A 16345-nucleotide genomic window follows, 5' to 3' on the forward strand; every position below is an offset into this window, starting at 1 on the left:
ATTTGGCACTTCATACACCAAACAACCAAAAGGGAGTAGATTCAATTACTCAAAACATAAAAAAAAAAAAAAGGTGGCTCGACTCTTTCTCTTCGATGAACTACTTCATGCAATTGTTTAATTGGTTAAATAAATGACTTTCTTTCCCTTTTTGTTGCCTCACATTTAACGTATGACTTGTCAACTAGGAGCAATTTTTTTTTTTTTTTCAGTTGACAAATCATACACTTAAACTGCGAAAATGACTAATATGAGATCTAACAGTGCTAAGAAAATGTCGACCCTTCTCTTTTTCTTTCCTTGTCAAACTGAAGCACCAAATTAAACTGCTATAAAAAGATTTGAGACTTATAAATAAATGTGCCACAAAGGGAGAAAAAAAAAGGGAAAAAAAATTGTTGATATTTGTGAATCAGATACACCATTAAGGGAGAATAAAGGGAGAAATAGAAAAGGTGAAGATTCTATCTGACAAATTCCCCCCTTTTTCTTCTGCAGAATTTTAGATTTCTGTTCTGTTGTGGCGTTAACCTCAACGTAAACATTTACACAATACCAACAAACACCATATTGCAAGAGCAATATAATTCCTGACTTCTCTTGAAGTTCTCAATTCCCATTATTTTCCCAGCTTCAGGTTCTTTCTTTATTTCGACCCCACCATTTTTTTTTATTAAAAGATCAATTTTTTCTTGTTATTTTGCAAACTTTTTCGTTTTTCTTGAATTAGTCTATGAATCTTGAGCTGGATTTAGCTCTGTAATTTGCATGGTTTGTGCTACAACAATTTGGTTCATTATCTTGATTTCATGTGTCTGTGATTTGTGTGTGATGCATTATGTTGTTTTGAATGGAATATAAGTTGTTGTTTGGGTCATATTTTTATTATCATGTAATACCCAGATTTTATTTCCTTCTTCTTTTTTTTTTTTTTGTCTTGGTTGGCATTTCTGTATGAGCCTCAAATTGAATATTTTTCCTAGTGTTTGCTGCATAGGCAGAATTAAGATTTAAAGACAGTGAATTAGGTGTAGATACTGTCTATTATACATATACATTGGTTAAACTCGATCTATAAGGCAGTGGAATCTGTTCAACCTGCTGAAAAGGCTAGATCCACCTCTGGTTGCTATGTCTGTTTATTCAATGTTGTTGATTTCTGTTTAATTTTTTGTTGTTTTAGCAATAAAGTTCGCATCTTTTGCATACTTCACCCTATTTGAGTGATTTGGTCCTTTCGGAGCGTGTTTATTAATTGGTTGTTCCGTCTAATTTGATCCTTTTAACTGCATAATCTGTTGTAGCTAAGAAGTTGTTTTCTGAAATCAGATTGAAATAGGGATTATATTGAACAAATCCAATTCCTGTAGCTTACTTTTGTCTCATGCTTTGGTTGTTGTGCTTACAGTGTCTGTTTATTCAAAGTTCTTTGTTTCTGTACAATTTTGAGTTGTTATAACTATAAAGTTGGCTTATTTTGAGCACTTTGACTTCCAGCATAAGAAATTTGGTCCTTTCCCTTCATGTTTATTAATTGAATGTTCCATCCAATTTGATCACCTACTATTGTCAGATGTTATTTTTCTGATTTCAGATTGATATGGGGATTATTATGAGCACACTTTATTCCTAAAACTTATTTTTCTTCGTTTGATTAAATGGTTGTTGCTCTTTATTGCAGGGCCTCCCTTCCTCTTTTATAGAAGAGGTCCACAGAGGACCCTGGGGAAGAAGTTAGAGGGAGGAGGCCAATGGATTTTGAAAGCAATAGCTGGATCTGGGAAAGGCTGTGTTACTACCCCAGGCTTTTTGGTGGAGTCATGCTAACTGCTGCCTTGCTCGGGGTGTCTACTAGCTATTTTACAGGGCTCAGTGTTCCTACTCTACCCCACCTTTTACCCAATCTAAGTATCCTCCGTAAAAAGAAGCGTGGGAAGAAACGTATTCGTGTTTATATGGATGGGTGTTTTGACCTAATGCATTATGGTCATGCAAATGCGATAAGACAAGCTAAAGCGTTGGGAGACGAGTTAGTAGTTGGAGTTGTTAGTGATGAAGAAATTGTAGCTAATAAGGGTCCACCTGTTTTATGCATGGAAGAAAGGTATTGATTAGTTGCTGCATCTTTCATTGGTTAGATTTTCATATTTGTTTCTCTTATCTGCAAATTATCTTGTACAGGAAATAAAATAGCTTAATGCATAACATTTCTGCCTGATACCTTATTTGTTCAAATGGTACTGTAGACTGTAGAGAACTGTATTCAATATCTACCTTAGAAATGTTAGCTTGACCTATATATTATAACAGAAGGTATAAAATCTAATGACACTGTGGACTAGAGAACATGCACTGTAGTCTCCGTCTTTCTTCTCCACCCTGCCTGAGTAGGATATGTGAAGAACAAATCCACTTTGAAACAGAAAGGTCAAATTTAGTTGTTGAAATTGTTTTGATAAAATGTGCTATGATTGCCTGCATGGACTGAACCAAGACTGAGAATTATAGAATAGACGAGCCAGTGGCAGTTCTTAAGAGAAATTGTAGCAAGTTGGTACCAACTTGGGGGCAATCTCACATTTAGTGTAGGATGACATCCTATGGCCATGCTGATAACAATTTGTTACCGTGATTAAGATGTGTTAGCTAGCCACACTGATTCAAGTCCTCATTAACCATCCATATAAATTATCTCGACTATAAATACGTAATATTTTTCAAGATTCCACTTACTTGAGTAAAAATTATAGCTAAATATCGTGAAATAATGTCATACTTAACGCCCCCTATCGTTGTTTCCTGCATTGATGTCTGATTCAAGTCCTCTTTAACCATCCATATAAATTATGTTGACTATAAATATGTAATATTTTTCAAGATTCCACTTACTTCAGTAAAAATGATAGCTAAATATCGTGAAATAATGTCATAATTAACGCCCCTATCGTCGTTTCCTGGATTGAACTAGTGGCTAATTTGCCTTGTCTACTGGGCCTTTGGCAAAGGCAGAAACTGAGACAATCTCTTGAATATGAGTAGCAAATCCTGTTTGAGATCCCATCCCTTATGCATTTATCCCAGCACCATATCTGGGCTGGAGGTGCAACTGTGGGAAGCTATCTAATTAGGTTAAAGGTCTCTGGACCAGTTCAGGGCATAAGTTGATAGATGACCTGTTACCAGCACTGTCCATCGAAGTCTTGACCTTGCTATTCTTGATGAGCCTAAGCAAGTTTTTGACGTAAAGTGGATTTTTGGAGAGAAGTGTCTTCCTTCAATTTATGCCTATTGGCTCTTACATGTTGTCTGAGTGTAAAGATGGAATTGTCTTTAAATTCTTAGAATTTTAAATAGCATTCACTTCAATTACTTGACAAGGAATTTAGTGCCACTTATTTATGTGTCCATTATGTGATGCTATATTGTTTCATCAATTCAACTGTTTCAGTTTTCCCCGACCTTATATGTTATCTAATTTTAAGATCTTTTGCAGACTTGCCCTTGTTAGTGGGCTGAAGTGGGTGGATGAAGTAATTCCCAATGCTCCTTATGCAATTACTGAGGATTTTATGAACCGTCTGTTTAATGAGCATAAGATTGACTACATTATACATGGTGATGATCCCTGTCTACTTCCAGATGGAACTGATGCTTATGCCCTAGCAAAGCAAGCCGGTCGCTACAAGCAGATTAGACGCACTGAAGGTGTCTCCAGCACAGACATTGTAGGTACTATATCTCTCCTATTCTAGGTCAGTTTAAGGTTTGACTCGTAAACACATCATATAAATCTATTAAGCCAATATAGCTAAAATTTTCCAGATGTATGACATGTTGATCCTTTTTAAGATTGTGTTCTGTATACAATGGACCCTCCCCCACCTCAGATAGTTCAATTGCAAACTCTTTCCTCCCCCACCCCTATTTTTTACTTTGTGCTTACATATGTATACAATGTACAGAGGCCTAAGTTGTGTATACAGCTGATAATATCAGAAGACTTGTGTATAGTGGTTTTTCAGAATACTTTTTAGAATCAAAAGATTTTCCCAAGACTAGCAAATGAAAATAAATCGAAGAGACTGTTCAGTAACATCCTGGAACAATGAAGAAAAGGAAATGTTTCCTGGAACCACGTCATAGGAGCGATGAGTATGTTTTTGTTTTTCTCATACATTTTCCGATCATGTTTTGTAGGAAGGATTCTTTCATCTGCTAAAAGTATTTCTCAAGATACCACCAAAGCATCTCTCCCTGAAGATGATAATATGAAGAGTGTATATGCTGAGGAAAAAATTGTTAAGATTGATCAGATATCTCGTTTTCTGCCCACATCTAGAAGGATTGTGCAATTTTCAAATGGAAAGGTACCACAAGCTGTATTCTCTACTTATTCTTGTGAGGCATCATGCTTAATTAAGTTTATTGTTCCTTTTTCCATTTGATTCCAATTTGAATATTATGGGTGTCAATTTAAGACTATTTGTAGAATTAAATATTCTCCTGCTTTTTTATTCATAGGGGCCTGGGCCAAATGCTAGAGTTGTGTATATCGATGGTGCATTCGACCTTTTTCATGCTGGCCATGTTGAGGTAAATCTCTAATAGTGGATTTTTGGAATGTTCAAGCTTTATTATGTATATATTGTGCAATCATATGTGTGGCTTTCACCTTTATAAATATGTCTGTGATATTGTTACTCTGAATGATTTATGAACTGTCTGTTAATTTTCTTTCCTCTACTTGGATGCTAATGCTTAGGTTCATGGGTTAAGATGCAGTATAAGTCAGTATCCTTAATGATGTTGAGAATTACAAGTAGCATTTTATATTAATTGCAACAAACTCTTTTGAACTGTCAAAGCTCGATATAATAGTAGAAGATGCTTACTGGTGTACTTAACTATTGGATCTTTTTCTTTTGCCTCTTATAGATGATATACTTATTCTTCAAATTCTGGTCTTTAACCTGACTTTTCTGTCATTCACTTTTTTATTGTGCTCGATAGTTCATTAAAAGAGTGTCTCTCGTTCAGCATCAGTATACAGTTTTATGAATAAGTTACTCTTTTTTCCCACTCAGATTCTTCGAAGTGCCAGACAGCTTGGAGATTTTCTTTTAGTTGGAGTTTATACTGACCAGACTGTAAGGTATGTTCATGTTAGTACTACTTGCCTGTTCTTGGTTTGACTCTATTACTTTTCAATAACATCCTTCAAAGTGGCAACCCTAATTTTATTTGTCAATGGGCAAACTGAACTGTCAATTGAACGGCTCTCAGGTTATACTTTTAATGATACCTTATTTGGTTAACAGTTACAAGAAAATTCTTATTTTCAAGATACTTTGAGTGTGTGATTGTCTCGGTATTTTCACTTGCATGTTTAGATAATTTCTTGTTAGTTTATGACTTTAGAAAAATTTCTCAGTACTTCTTCAGAGCCTGTGGTCATCTCATTTAACCAACTTTCTTATGAGTAGGAATTACATATAGAGAATTAACAATTTTTAGTTCTTGCAGTGAACTTCGTGGATATCAGTATCCGCTGATGAATCTGCATGAGCGCAGTCTTAGTGTACTTGCCTGCCGCTATGTTGATGAGGTCATTATTGGTGCCCCTTGGGAAGTGACCCAGGATATGGTATTGCTTGCTTCAACCTCCTAGATGTGTTCTTTCTCTCTTATTTCTATTTCTTTTAGATTTAACTACTTAATTGCATTTATTGTTTATACAAAAGATAAGCAATACTGCTCCTTTTTTTAAAAAGGAAGTTTCTTCTGAGTTTGTTGATTTGGTATTGATGAAAAAGAAGGAAATGGGGAAATTTTGCTTATGACTCACCTGGCTATGTGTCCTTGACCCTTTGCTCGGTGATAAAAGTTATCTGGTTCTCTCTGGAGAAAAGCATTTATTAGGAACGCAAACCATACATTTGGCAGATAAGTCTTTGCACCATGGTATGAACTGTTACACACTTAAGATTTTGTAAGAAATTGGCAGAAAAGAGAAAAAGGTTTCGTAAACTGATAGTTCAAGGCTTAACAATTGAAACTTTGGGTAGTTGTTAAAAATCCCTACATTCTCATGTAGGCAAGGGTGGTGGCCTGTTATATTGGTGGACTCAATATGACTTGGGAGTTCATGCTCTCCCTTTACCTGTATATATACTAGTTGTGAATTCTCCATTTTTTGTAGAATCATATTAATCCTGTAGAACTATGTATGCTCAGTCCTTGATTCACCATACCACAGCAGATATGGTTCATCACCATATTTCTGCTATAGCTGAAAGCTAAGTTGCTCCGACATGGCAGTTTAGCTGCCGCACCCGTGTTGACACGACACTAGTATGGGTGTGCGTATGGGATCCGTACCGGATCTGGTCAAACAATTTTGGATACTTTGACCACGATGGATGGAAAAATTCGAGATGAGATACAATTTGATTCCCAAAATCAGAACCAAACTAGGGTAAATTTGAAGAAAATAGCATGCCTTATCTAGGAAATCAATCCTTTACTTATCTACACAACTTGAGAATAAAAAAGAAATTCACATTTTATAGGCTATACTTAAGTATTCCACAAAATTTCTCATAATTTAGAGATATTTTTCTATTTTTATTTTTGTAAATTATTTTTAGCCGGATCCCCGCACCCGTATCCGTACTAGGATCCGTATCCCCGAATCATAGAATTTACATCTCGAAGGATCTGACTTCTAGATCTGCACCCGTATCGAACACCCGCTCCCGTGTCCAAGCAACTTAGGCTGAAAGCCTATTTCTCTACAGTTTGTAGGTCATTAATGCTGCTCGAAACATTCACCAAAAACACTTTAAAATGCAACAAGATTAAAAAAAAGAACCTGTGGAGGTGAAGCTCTTTGCCGTTCTTGCACATGAGCTTTCTGTTTTAACGAGTCATTTCCTTTTGTTAAAAATAATTTGTTCATTTTTCCCTCATCCCTGCTCTTTAACCGGGAAGGAGAAACAAAGTACTTTACATTTCTTATCGGTCACTAATTTATTCTCCCTTTTTTTTTTTGGTCATGGGCAGGTAACAACTTTCAATATCTCTGTGGTTGTACATGGGACAATTTCTGAAAGAAACTCTTCTACAGGAGTAAGTGTCTGCACACTTTGATTATTGCACGATGAATTAGCATTTTCCATCTATGGAGAAAAAAATAGAACGAATATTTTCCGAACTGCTAAGGCATTAAATATAGAAGCATGTTCTTGAGGAAATGTTTGGGCTGATGCAGGAGAGACAGGATCCCTACGCTGTACCTAAAAACATGGGAATCTTCCAAGTAATTGAGAGCCCTAAAGATATTACAACAACTTCGGTTGCTCAAAGAATCATTGCCAACCACGAGATATATGTGGTAAGTGTCATTACCCATTTTATTACTTGGTCGGTAATATGCACCTATCTATTACATGCTCTCAGATAGAGAAAAAGACTGAAGGGAGTCAACTAATTGTTCTTCTGTCAACTTAATTAAAAGGTGGTGTCATAATAGATTCATCTTTTAAGTTTTCATCTTAGTTCAACTAACTCCATTTGTATTTGTCTTTAGCACCTATCTTTATTTATAGCGATCAGTTAGCTAGATTAGATAAACCATTACTGCAGGAAAAAAGAACATTATAGTTGGTGTTTCTCAGCTATTCACAATCTACCCTTTGATTGAACCAGTGTTATCAAAGGCGAAAAGCGCAAAGAACTCTAATATTTGTTGGGGCTTTAAGCGCAAAGCGCAAATAAAGTGTGGGCTTTAATGAAGAAAGGCGTAAATGGAGAAAAATAATAAATATGTGTAATCCAAGACTAATATCTGTATGAATACCAAATATATGGACAAAGAAATTGAATAAATAAAGTGAAATATCAATTGGTTAGTGTCGCTCTTCAGCATTACGCTCATTGGCAAGGAAAAGTATATCTTAGAGCCTTGATGACAACACTGAAGCGCCTGCTAAGCGAGGCGAAGAGCTCGATATGTTTTGAGCCTCGCTTCAGGGCGTAAGCTCGCCTTTGATAACATTGGATTGAACAGAAATGACAATACTGAAAAATGAGCCTATGAGTTCCCTTTCTTTTTAGTGACAGTTCTCTGTGATTAAAAGAAGAAAAGAGATAGAAGAAAAAGTGATTAGAGGTCGGATGAGTTTACCTTTTCGGATTTATTTTTCCAATTATACCTCATCAAATTAGAAAATTAGAAAAGAATATTACTTGTGACAATGTACTGTAGTTTAGTCATGCTAGATACATCTTTCTTCTTGGTTATGCATTTATTTTTGCACAATCACGTGAAAATGTTACTGGGTTTTGGCGAATAACGTGCCTCCTTCTTGTGCAGAAAAGAAATACCAAAAAGGAAGCAAGTGAGAAAAAATATTATGCCGAGAAACAGTATGTTTCAGGCGATTAAGTTTTACGTTAGTCTCCAGTGTGACCTCTTGTAGCTGACTTGTAAATCTTATGCAAGCTTTTTTTCAAGGTAGTTCGTCCTGTATTTGTATTTGAAAGATATATATACACGTTCGAGGAGGTGTCAGGATATATAACAAGAAAATTCATAGTCAGGAGATCTAGATTTTTTTCTTAAATTTTTTTTCTTTTTGGGTTGTAATCATCTATGGGAGTGATTCGGAAGATCTGGAGCTAATTTGCTAACCTCAAACTCATAGTGATTCTTGTAAGTTAAGAAAATTTTCTGCTCTTACTCTATAGTAAATCTGCGTTCCAATTTCTATTAGCAAACCTTGCTTGATTAGTCGACTGTACATAATTATACCTTATTACTAGTGGTGATTATGCCCAATGACTATGAATATGATAGAGCAACAAAAGTGTCAAGACACATTTCCTATACAACTATTGGTCTATGCTACTCAGTTTGCAAATGGATTCTCAATCAGATAGTAACCTTTCCTTGAACAATTGCAGGACAGCCATTTCACAGCAGAAGCACGTAACTTGCATATCTTGCTGCAAGTATGATCTTTTAAATTGATTAATATAACTTGGCATCGTATGAGGAGGGCCAAATGTGGTTCCTGATAACCTTCTCTTGCCATAATTGAAAGCACAATAAATTTGACTCTTGGGCTTAATTTGGTAACATAAACCATTTGTAGAATTGAACCTGCAACTTCATGTAGATCAATCCGATACTTTAGGCTCCAAGAGGAGTAGTCATTTCCCAGTTCAAATATGTCAGTTAATTGAGGTCGTCTCTTGTCTGGAGACCCAACCATATACAAATGCCCATCCACACATCCAAAATAGTATCTTACATCCATTTTTGGCATTGGATAAGAGTGGATAATTTCACGACCAATATCAAAATAGTAAGATCTATCTAACTGACTTAATGTCCAAAAGATTGCTCCATTGAAGAAAACTCCCTTACCACAAACCAATGAGCAATGATATTGTTCTGGAAACTGAGCTCATGAAATTCTCCAGGATTATCTCAATAAGGTAACGACGAACACAAACAACTTTGTAGTGACATGATATTGAACTGTCAAAGGCCAAAGTCATGTCTAGACAGTCTAGTGGAAACATATATGTATCTTAAATGGTAGTGAATTGCTTTGTAATCGGGTTACAGACATAGTACTCGAGGGTTCTTTTTCCCTGTAAATCTTCCTTTCGCACATAAACAAAGAATTAATACCCACCGTCGGGATCGTGATGGCGCCTAACTTTTCAGAATGCTAGGCAAACCAACAGATAAAGAATTAGTACGCTAACAACTATCCAAATCAACAAATAACAATAATTAAGCCAAAACAGAGTAAAGAATTGCGGAAATTCATAACAATCCAAGTACTAATACACGACTACCCAAAATCTGGTGTCACAATCCACGAACTTGTAAGAGTCACTACAAATACTGGCTGAAAGAAAATACAATTGTCCTCGAATTAAAAGAAAACAGGAAAACTAGGATAACTGGAAGGGGACTCATGGGTCTGCCAACACCGGTAGATCTACCTTGGGTCTCCTGTTGGACTGAAGGCAGCAGCTCACTCGGGTCAATACGGTCCGGTACCGAAATTTGCACAGAAAGTATAGAGTGTAGTATCAGTACAACCGACCACATGTACTGGTAAGTGCCGAGCCTAACCTCGGCGAAGCAGTGACGAGGCTAGGACAAGACACATATATAAACCTGTGCAGTTAGGCAATATACAGGCATAATATCAGATAATAGAAATTAAACACATATTAACGGGAGGGGGAAAAACATGCTGAGGGGTAGAGCTGTCAAAACGGGCTAGCCCAGCCCAACCCAGCCCAAGCCTCGTGGGCTTTTAAATTTGGTGGGCTAGGGCTGGCCGGCCCTCCATCTATATGGGCCTTAAAATGGCCAGCTCAGCCCAACCCTAAGAGGGCCCCGGACTAGGGCGGGCCGGCCTTTCAATTTTTTTAGAATAAAAAATATTTCTCCAAATCTGTAGATATTATTTCGTGATATAATCTCTTGGTCATATGAACGACTTCTGTTTATTTAGAGTGTACAAGAATCTTGATATTTGACAGGGAATCTTGTAATTGAAATGCAAATTCTCTATATCTCTAGCTCTTTTTTTTTTAACGTTACATGAATATTTTCTAGTACTTCTCTTTCACTTTGCTTTGGTTCAGGAATTGCTTCAATAAGTTTATATGTTAAGGTTTTTTAATTTAGGTTTAACATTATTTGTCGATTTCATCATTATAATAGTCCATGAAATTTTTATAATTCATGATATTTGCTAGTATTGTCAATTTTTTTTTGGTTATTAAAACTTGACCTTTTTCTATACTGAAGAGAAATTTAATAATTAATAATATATTAAAGTAACCAAACTGATCATTGTCCACTTAAAATAATATTTTCTTTTGAAAAAAATATTATTGGCCACTTAAAACTTTCCTAGTTCGTTGTTAATTAAGCAAAAGAAAAACTAATCTTGTCATACTACATGCATATCAAAAATATAAATTCTAGTTGATATGGAAGGCTAAATGAGCAATCTAACTAAGGTTGGAAAATGGGGATTATAGTTAATATTTATTTTTAGTTTTTACTTTTTTTACATATTTAAATTTGAATATAATTAATTTTTGGCCCACGGACCGGCCCAGGTCCAGCCTCGGTCAAGCCTCAAGGTCCAGGGGGCTAACTTGGGCCGGGCTTATAAGCCTCAGTTTTAAATGGGCTAAAAAAATCCCAACCCAGCCCTACCCAAGGAGTGGGCTGGGTTGGGCTGGCCTCGCGGGCCAAGCCCATTTGGACGGATCATGAGAATAGAACATTAAAGAGACACAGCAAAAACAAGTGCACGGCATCACCCTTCGTGCTTTTACTCTCGTCCTCACCATAACAAAGGAACAATGATAATTAATATAAAATGGCACGGCATCACCCTTCGTGCTTTACACTTTTCCTCACATGATAATAAATATGCAATGGCACGGCATCACCCGTCGTGCTTTACACTCTTCCTCACATGAAAGTAAATATGCAATAGCACGGCATCACCCTTCGTGATTTACACTCTTCCTCACCCAAACAATAAAACAATAGCAACCGGGCAATGGAATTATTAATAACAAGCCCCATTTCAATATTTAGTTCCATAACGTTAACCTTAACTTCGAGTCAATACTCAACAAATATCCCAATTCCAGTAAAACATGATAAGAATTGTTCAACATGAAGAATAACCAGTTTAAGCATGAACGATACGAATAAAGAATACAACAATCATAAGATTAAGACTCACTCGCATGCTATGAACCGACAACAACGTATAGGTACTCGTCACCTCACCTATACGTCGTACTCAACAACCAAACACATAGCAAATAGACAACAACACCTAATCCCTCAAGCTAAGGTTAGCCACAACACTTACCTCGATCCCACGGCTAATTCAAAGCTCAATTACCGCTTTTCCTCTAGGTTCCACCTTCAATCCACTCGTATCTAGTCATAATTAACTTATTAACATTAATTATCGCTAAAGAAATCAATTCCAATGCACAATTATAAGTTTCCCAACATTTTCCCCAAAAAGTCAAAAACCGACTCCCCGCCCGCTTGGTCAAAACTCGAGGTTCGGACCAAAACCCATCCACCCATTCACCCCCGAGCCCAAATATGCAATTAGTTTCGAAATCTGATCCCAAATCGAGGTCTAAATTCTATTTATACAAAAATCCCTGATTCTACTCAAACCCCCAATTTCCACCATGAAAACCCTAGATTTTAGGTTGAAAATTGATGAAATAAAAGGGGTAATTGAAAGAAAGTAGTTTAGAATCTTTTACCAACACTTTGGGGAAGAAGTTGCCTCTTGAAAATCGCCTCTAAGCCTTCTAGTTTTTGAAAATATGAAAGAATGGCCTAATCCCGTTTTTGGTTCTGTTTTCAAAACATTAGACAGGTCTTCTTCGCGTTCGCGAAGCTTTGGCCCTATTGGCCTACGCGTTCGCGAGTAACCCATCGCGTTCACGAAGGCATATCCCCCCAAGCCTCCGCGTTCGCGATCCAAGTGTCGCGTTTGCGATGAATTAACTTCCCCTCCCCCAGGTCCCATGCTTCGCGTTCGCGGTAGACGGTTTGCGTTCGCGAAGGGTAAAGCCCCCGCTGCTCTGCGTTCACGACCTGTCCTTCGCGTTCGCAAAGAAGAAATTCCCCCTGCCCCTTCTTTACCTTTCGCGTTCGCGATACTACCTATGCGAACGCAAAGAAGGGCACATCAGAACAACTGCTGCAGCAAAAATACCAGATTTTCTAAGTCTAAAACATCCCGTAGCCTATCCGAAACTCACCCGAGCCCCCGGGCTCCAAACCAAACATGCACACAAGTCTTAAAAATTTATATGAAATTGCTTGCACGATCAAATTGCCAAAATAACACCTAAAACTACGAATTTAGCACCAAATTGCATGAAATTTTTAAGAAAGTTCAAAAGTTCTATTTTCTCAACTAAAGGTCCGAATCACGTCAAATCAGTCCCGTTTCTTACCAATTTTCACCGATAAGTTATAAATATCATAACAGACCTGTACCGGGCTCCGGTATCACAATACGGACCCGGTATTAACAAGATCAATTATTAACCAAATTCTTAAAACCTTTATAATTTCAGTTTAACAATTTTCAATAAAAATTTATTTCTCGGGCTAGGGACCTCGGAATTCGATTCCGGGCATACGCCCAGATCCCATATTTTACTATGGACCCACCGGGATTGTCAGAACACGGGTACGGGTCCGTTTACCCAAAACATTGACCAAAGTCAACAAAAATCAACTTTTTATGCCAAAAATTATTATTTCTTCAGTTTTTCACATAAAAGCTTCCTAGATACACGCCCGACTGCGCGTGCAAATAGAGGAGGAACAAAATGAGGTTTGGAAGGCCTCGGAACACCGAATTGGGTTCTAAAACACAAGATAACCTTTTGGGTCATCACATTCTCCACCTCTAAAACAACCGTTCGTCCTCGAACGGACATAGAAAAGTACCTGAGCTAGAGATAAGATGGGGATATCTGCTCCGCATATCGAACTCGGACTCCCAGGTAGCTGCCTCAACAGGCTGACCTCTCCACTGCACAGGAATCGAAGGATAACTTTTTGATCTCAACTGACAAACCTGCCGGTCTAGAATAGCTACCGGCTCCTCCTGGTAGGTCAAATCCTTGTCTAGCTGGACATTGCTGAAATCTAACACGTGGGATGAATCGCTGTGATACTTCTGTAGCATGGACACATGAAACACTGGATGTACCGCTGATAAGCTTGGTGGCAACTCAAGTCGGTAGCCCACCTCCCCCACTCGATCAAGGATCTCAAAAGGTCCGATGAACCTAGGGCTTAACTTGCCATTCTTCTCAAACCGCACCACACCCTTCATGGGTGACACCCGAAGCAACACTCTCTCTCCGACCATGAATGCCACATCACGAACCTTACGGTCGGCATAACTCTTTTGCCTGGACTGAGCTGTACGAAGTCTATCCTGAATGATCTTAACCTTATCCAAGGCATCCTGCACTATATCTGTACCCAATAACCGAGCCTCCCCTGGCTCAAACCACCCAACTGGTGATTGAAACCGTCTACCATATAATGCCTCATAGGGAGCCATCTAGATGCTCGACTGATAACTGTTGTTGTAGGCAAACTCCGCTAACGGCAAGAACTAATCCCAAGAACCTCCAAAGTCAATAACACAGGCGTGGAGCATATCCTCCAAGATCTGAATAGTACGCTCGGACTGTCCGTCCGTCTGAGGATAAAATGCTGTGCTCAACTCGACTCGTCTACCCAACTTACGCTACACTGCCCTCCAGAAATGCGAGATAAACTGCGTACCTCGATCAGAAATGATATATACGGGCATACCATGGAGATGAATGATCTCACGCATATAAATCTCTACCAACTGGTCCGAAGAATAGGAAACTATCACATGAATGAAATGCGCTGACTTGGTCAGTTTATCCACAATAACCCAAACTGCGTTGAACTTCCTCTGAGTCCGCGGAAGTCCAACAACAAAATCCATAGTGATACGCTCCCACTACCACTCAGGAATCTCTATCTTCTGAAGCAAACCATCAGGTCTCTAATGCTCGTACTTTACTTGCTGACAATTCAAACACCGAGCCACATATTCAACAATATCCTTCTTTATCCTCCTACACCAATAATGCTGCCGCAAGTCCTGATACATCTTAGCAGCGCCCAGATGAATAGAATATCGGGAACTGCGAGCCTCCTACAGAATCAACTCACGAAGTCCATCCACATTAGGCACACAAACATGACCTTGCATCCTCAAAACTCCATCATCTCCAACCGTAACCTGCTTGGCATCACCGTGCCACACTGTGTCCCTAAGGACAAGCAAATGAGGATCATCATACTGCCGCTCCCTGATACGCTCAAACAAGGAAGACCGAGCGACTGTACAAGCTAGAATACGACTAGGCTCAGAAATATCCAACCTCACGAACTGATTGGCCAAACCCTAACATCTAAAGTAAGCGGTCTCTCACTGACTGGAATATACACAAGACCGACCATACTAGCTGACTTCCTACTCAAAGCATCGGCCACCACATTAGCCTTCCCGGGATGATACAAGATGGTGATATCATAGTCTTTCAATAGCTCTAACCACCTTCTCTTCCTCAAATTGAGCTCCTTTTGCTTGAACAAATATTGAAAACTCTTATGATCCGTGAACACCTCACACGACACGCCATATAGATAGTGCCTCCAAATCTCCAGCGCGTGAACAATGGCTGCTAGCTCCAAGTCATGAACTGGATAATTCTTCTCGTGAATTTTCAACTATTGCGAAGCATATGCAATAACCTTGCCACCCTGCATCAATACCGCACCAAGTCCAATACGAGATGCGTCACAATACACTGTATAGGGCCCTGAACCTGTGGGCAATACCAGCACCGGCGCCGTAGTCAAAGCTATCTTGAGCTTCTGAAAGCTTGCCTCACACTCGTTCGACCACCTGAATGGGGCACCTTCTGGGTCAACCTGGTCATCGGGGCTGCTATAGATGAAAACCCCTCCACAAACCGACGGTAATAACCCACCAAACCCAAGAAACTCCGGATCTCTGCAGCTGATTTGGGTCTAGGCCCGTCCTTGACTGCCTCAATCTTCTTAGGATCCACCTGAATACCCTCTGCTGATACAACGTGACCCAAGAATGCAACTGAACTCAACCAAAACTCACATTTCAAAAACATAGCATATAACAGGTTGTCTCTCAGAGTCTGAAGAACGATCCGAAGATGCTGCTCATGCTCCTCCCGACTGTGGGAGTAGATCAAGATATCATCAATGAAAACAATCACAAAGGAATCCAGATAGGGCTTGAACACCCCGTTCATCAAATCCATAAATGTTGCTGGGGCATTTGTCAAACCAAATGACATCACTAGGAACTCATAATGCCCATACCGAGTGCAAAAAGCTGTCTTAGGGACATCGGATGCCCTAATCCTCAACTGATGGTAGCCTGACCTCAAATCGATCTTTGAAAACATTTGGGCACCCTGAAGCTGATCAAATAAGTCATCAATCCTCGTCAATGGATACTTGTTCTTGATGGTGACTTTTTTCAACTGCCGATAATCTATGCACATCCTCATCGATCCATCCTTCTTCTTTACAAACAACACCGGCGCACCCCAAGGCGAGACACTAGGCCTAATGAAGCCCTTATCAAGCAAGTCTTGCAACTGCTCCTTCAATTCTTTCAACTATGGCAGGGCCATACAGTATGGC

The 16345-nt window shown here is 38.7% G+C and overlaps 1 protein-coding gene across 2 annotated transcripts; it reads left to right on the forward strand.

The window, feature by feature from the left end:
- Positions 268-8768, forward strand: LOC109225525 (ethanolamine-phosphate cytidylyltransferase-like). Of its 2 annotated transcripts, none has more exons than XM_019390224.1 (10): positions 268-637; positions 1682-2104; positions 3494-3729; positions 4198-4367; positions 4522-4593; positions 5085-5152; positions 5524-5644; positions 7063-7128; positions 7271-7393; positions 8375-8768. In XM_019390224.1, exons 2-10 carry the CDS (start codon positions 1752-1754, stop codon positions 8444-8446), a joined length of 1281 nt encoding a protein of 426 aa, XP_019245769.1. In that variant the 5' UTR covers positions 268-637; positions 1682-1751; the 3' UTR covers positions 8447-8768. The 2 variants fall into 2 exon arrangements, with proteins under 2 accessions (XP_019245769.1, XP_019245770.1); XM_019390225.1 differs by having other exon boundaries at positions 268-455.

Source organism: Nicotiana attenuata, chromosome 5, assembly GCF_001879085.1.
Source record: "Nicotiana attenuata strain UT chromosome 5, NIATTr2, whole genome shotgun sequence".
In the NCBI taxonomy this organism is placed as follows: domain Eukaryota; kingdom Viridiplantae; phylum Streptophyta; class Magnoliopsida; order Solanales; family Solanaceae; genus Nicotiana; species Nicotiana attenuata.

Excerpts from the sequence above, each read along its gene's own strand:
- LOC109225525 (XM_019390224.1), top strand. The coding sequence starts at position 1,752 with ATGGATTTTGAAAGCAATAGCTGGATCTGGGAAAGGCTGTGTTACTAC. Across the intron at positions 4,368-4,521 it reads TGCAATTTTCAAATGGAAAG|GGGCCTGGGCCAAATGCTAG; the intron begins GTACCACAAGCT and ends TTTTATTCATAG. Across the intron at positions 5,645-7,062 it reads GGGAAGTGACCCAGGATATG|GTAACAACTTTCAATATCTC; the intron begins GTATTGCTTGCT and ends GGTCATGGGCAG.